Below are 5000 nucleotides of genomic sequence, written 5' to 3' on the forward strand. Positions count from 1 at the left end.
TTGTCCAAAGCGACACATAAATACAAAACAACATAATAATATTTAAAATTGAACAGGGAACAGATTAAAATGTAGGTCAAATATAGTAAGGAGAATAGTTGTAGTATACAATAATATCAATTCAATCAATAACAATAAGCAATAACCCTGATCATGTTGGTTACTATAATCACAATATCAAATGTTTGTAACGTTAATACTAGCAATAACCATGATCATTACATTAATACACAGGATTAGATGTTAAAATCCCTTGTGCCAAAATCCAAGGTAAAAACACATTCAGAAGCCCCTGCTCAAGTTTAACTTTAAAAAGCACACTACCCACAAATCCGCCAACAAATGGTCACAAGCACAATGCAAATGGCCTATCCAACAGCAGTAGCCTATATAGTATGCGGCATGTCATTGGGGTTATCAAGTGGGCACCCTCATTCACCGATGTTTCGTTAAGTTAGGCCCACGACACCTCATGAAGGCTTAACAGTGAAACCAGCGTCCTGGAGACACTCCCCTCCATGCTACCACCATATTACCACATTGAAATATCCAATACTCAAAATACTCTTAACCAGCCCAGGCATGGTCTAAGTTGGCTAGGTCGGTCCGTCCCGTTGATGTGGACTGAACCATAAACCATAAAGAACCTTAGCCAAGTACCATCACCCTAGGCACAGCCCATCACAAACACAAAACAAATTAGCCAGTTAGCTTAGCCCATTATCTTAGGCCCCATCCCAAACACAAAACAAATTAGCCAGCAGTTAGCATACGCCCCATGCTGCCCCATATTACCACAACAAGCATCCAAATACCCTTAACCAACCTAGGCATGGTTTAAGTTGGCTAGGTCGGTCCGTCCCGTTGATGTGGACTGAACCATAAACCATAAAGAACCTTAGCCAAGTACCATCAACCTAGGCACAGTCCATCACAAACACAAAACAAATGAGCCAGTTAGCTTACCTTAGCTTGCGCCCCAGGAAGGGTAACTTCTCCTTACCCACCACCAACACAAATGAGCCAGTTAGCTTACCTTAGCTTGCGCCCCAGGAAGGGTAACTTCTCCTTACCCACGACCAAAACAAATGAGTCAGTTAGCTTACCTTAGCTTGCGCCCCAGGAAGGGTAACTTCTCCTTACCCACAACCATTCGCTTGCCCGTTCTGCTGCTAAGGACATGTTACTAACCACCTGCCTTAGACTTCGACCACAAATGCCCAATTCAGACAGCAAGCCAATAGCAGATCTGGCCACAAACCCACGTGCACCGATTTCAATAGGCCTTAATCGTGCACTCCAACCTCGCTTAGCTGCCTCCTCTGCTATTTCAGTATATTTAGCTCTCTTCAGCTCATTGGCCACTGGCCAATCATGTTGGTCACTGTAATCACGATATTAAATGTTTGTAACGTTAATAACAGCAATAACCATGATCATGTTGGTTACTATAATATTGATATCAAATGTTTGTAACGTTAATAATAGCAATAACCATGATCATGTTGGTTACTGTAATCATGATATCAAATGTTTGTAACGTTGGGGGGCGCTGTGGCGCAACAGGCTACAGCGCTCATACCATGTACGGGTCCAAGTGCCCACGGGGACCCAGGTTCGAATCCGACCTGCGGTCATGTCCCGATCCCACTCCATCTCTCTCTCCCACTCATTCCTGTCTATCTTCACTGTCCTATCCAAATAAAGGCAAAAAGCCCAAAAGATTACTTTAAAAAAAAATGTTTGTAACGTTATATCTAGTGGCTGGTAGATTTTGGAATCCACCAGCCACAATCCCTGATGTATATAGATGTACGTGTGTGTGTGTGTGTGTGTTCACATTTGGCCTCAGAGATTTCACTTCACGACTCATACATGTTCATCTCCTCGTCACTCTTCAGCAACCATGGCAACATGGTAAATAAACAAGTCGGAGACGGAGCCATTTACAAACAGAAGAAACGTTTTAATCTGAACTTCATGGCATCATAAAAAGTAGGAAAAAGGAACAGAAACACAGCGACCCCATGACATCACTCCTCAGACTGTCCATCAGCACACAGCCCCTTCTGCCATTGGCCCCCACACACGCTACATTCCGCCCACATAATCCACTTCCTGGTTCTACAGCTGCACATGCCAGGAAGCGCACGAGTGTGTCCCAGTACCCACAATAAAAACTACATCTCCCATGGTGCTTTTCAGAAGAGAAGTACCCACAATAGAAATGTAACACGTAAAGGGTAGAAAAGCACAAGCGCAGACATCTAAGGAAAGATAAAAGAAACTACATCTCCCATGGTGCATTTCAGAAGAGAAAAGAACATTAACTGGCCCTTTCTACAGGCAGATGCTCAGAACTACATTTCCCATGGTGCTTTTCACCAGTGGGCACTTTGATAGGCTCAATGTTGTCTGTGATATAGTTCCTCCACAGCAGGAAGAGGAAACAGAGAGTGAATCAGGGCTACAGCTCCCATGATGCATTTCACCAGTCAGCATAAATGCTCAGTAACTTTCAGATATGCTTGTGAACATCCCCTCTTTCTCTCACAATCACACACACACACACACACACACACACACACACACACACACACACACAGTGACCAACAGTACCATGCATATTTTTTCGCGGAACAAAAACACCTCTTCATGCCCATAAAGACGTTTTCATGCATGTGTACGGTGTGTGTGTGTGTGTTTGTGCGTTCGCGTGTGTGTTTGTGTGTGTATGGTCTGTGTGTGTGTGTGTGTGTTTGTGTGCGTATAAGATAGAGAACATTTATGTGTGTATATGTGTGTTTCTTTTCATGTATGGGTACTTGTCTTTGTGTATGTTAATGTGTGTGTGTGTCTGTGTGTGTATATGTTAATGTGTGTGTGTGTGTGTGTGTGTGTGTGTACTTCTAGTTTGGGTCGGTAAGGAAAGCCCATGGCTGGGAGAAAGGTGTGTGGGGAGATGACTGTGTGTGCGTGTGCATGTGTGTGTGTGTGTGTGCACTTAGCGTATGGGTCGGTAAGGAAAGCCCATAGCTGGGTGAAAGGTGTGTGGGGAGATGACTGTGTGTGTTTGTGCACTTAGCGTATGGGTCGGTAAGGAAAGCCCATAGCTGGGTGAAAGGTGTGTGGGGAGATGACTGTGTGTGTGTGTGCACTTAGCGTATGGGTCGGTAAGGAAAGCCCATAGCTGGGTGAAAGGTGTGTGGGGAGATGACTGTGTGTGTTTGTGCACTTAGCGTATGGGTCGGTAAGGAAAGCCCATAGTTGGGTGAAAGGTGTGTGGGGAGATGACTGTGTGTGCGTGTGCGTGTGTGTGTGTGTTGTGCACGGTCTGCAGAGCGGGGTGTGTGTTGTGTGGCGAGAGCGCGGCGTGCGCGTGTGTGTGTGCGTGTGTGTGTGTGTGGATGTGTGGGGACAGGGGGCTGGTGTGTGTGTGCGGGGGGAGGGGGGGCAGGTGGGGGTAGAGAGGGGGCTGGAACGGCCCTGACATCACCAGCTGCATCAGACTGTAAACAAACAAACAAACACATTCATGATCAGTAAACAACAAACTACACAACTCAACATACAATATGCACATGGTGGTGTGTGTGTGTGTGTGTGTGTGTGTGTGTGTGCATGCTCCTAGTGAGTCCACTACTCCGGGTGTGTGTACAAGTTGGCTTGATGTTATGTTTTTTTTTTTTTGTTAAACATATTTATTTCTTTATCTCAGAATAGCTTTGCTTCCATTCAAGGTTGGATTTTTACTCATTGTTTTCATTGTGAGATTACAATAAATCGGCAAAACAATTATTTTTTACACCTATTTTTAGTCAACTCTACCGAAGGGGCCAATAATTCTGGAGGGTACTGAAGAGTTTAGTATGTCAGAATGTTTGGGGAATCTCCTATGACACTTTGTTGACACGGACACCATGACGACACCATGGTGAAGAGTCTAGCATGTCAGAATGTTTGGCAAATCTCCTATGACACTTTGTTGACATGGACACCATGACGACACCATGGTGAAGAGTCTAGCATGTCAGAATGTTTGGGAAATCTCCTATGACACTTTGTTGACATGGACACCATGACGACACCATGGTGAAGAGTCTAGCATGTCAGAATGTTTGGGAAATCTCCTATGACACTTTGTTGACATGGACACCATGACGACACCATGGTGAAGAGTCTAGAGAGATCCGGCCCGCCAAGCACTTTCATTCGGCCCGCTGAGCATTTAGGTTATCAGGCTGCTCGCTATTTTTTTCCTGCGATACAGACGACGTTGGTTAGCTTTACTGCAAACTGCTTTTCACTCTCCTTAGAGAACGTTTACAATGTCAATGTCAAAACATCATATTTAATAGAGATGATAGGCCTACTCTTAGTTATCTCCTTTGCAGCAGATCTAAAGTGAACATTATGCGATCCATTTAATTGGGAACACGTCTGCGCTCACGAGAGGGAGAGAGAGTGGCAGGTTCCAGCTGGCTTGTCATTGTTGATAATTGATATCTCCTTCTTATAAGGGCAGGTTCCAGCTGGCTTGTCATTGTTGATAATTGATATCTCCTTCTTATAAGAAACGTTTAAAAGGAAATCATGAAGGCAGCAGTAGTTCCCACTACTGACCGTTTATAAACTGTGAGAGGGCACAGCCGTAGGTACGATCATTGAAAAATAAACGTGAATTAAAGCCACTGTCTTAAAGCGACAGTGCACAATTTATGCATTTGTTAAACAGCATCAAATTAGCAGTATTTTTGAAGCGTGTGTGTGTGTGAGTGTGTGTAAGCGCTTTCAGACATACGTGTAAGACCGGAGGTTCTGCGTATGTTAAACGGTGGGGCCGTATATCTGAACAACATAACCGGTCATATGGAAGTCCGAATTTAGCCGGTTGTTCTAATACTCCACCCCTAGTATTTCCTCCGGACATTATGTAAATGTGCTGTGTCTGAAAGAAGCGTAGAACATGCGGTTAAAATTCACACCTAGTGAGAGGGCGT

At 44.5% G+C, this 5000-nt stretch overlaps 1 protein-coding gene across 1 annotated transcript in view; it reads right to left on the reverse strand.

Moving 5' to 3' along the window:
- Positions 1-1943: 1943 nt before the first annotated feature.
- Positions 1944-5000, reverse strand: part of ints15 (integrator complex subunit 15) — a 10272-nt gene continuing 7215 nt past the window's right edge. Inside the window, exon 8 of the mRNA XM_076282315.1 lies at positions 1944-3509. Coding sequence (XP_076138430.1) covers positions 3236-3509 — 274 coding nt within the window. The 3' untranslated portion in view covers positions 1944-3235. The remainder of the gene's footprint in view (positions 3510-5000) is intronic.

This window comes from Alosa pseudoharengus, unplaced genomic scaffold (assembly GCF_046254945.1).
Source record: "Alosa pseudoharengus isolate Yale_2024_CS ecotype anadromous, Long Island Sound unplaced genomic scaffold, YU_APseudo_1.1 YU_APseudo_1.1_scf_1, whole genome shotgun sequence".
NCBI classification, from domain to species: domain Eukaryota; kingdom Metazoa; phylum Chordata; class Actinopteri; order Clupeiformes; family Clupeidae; genus Alosa; species Alosa pseudoharengus.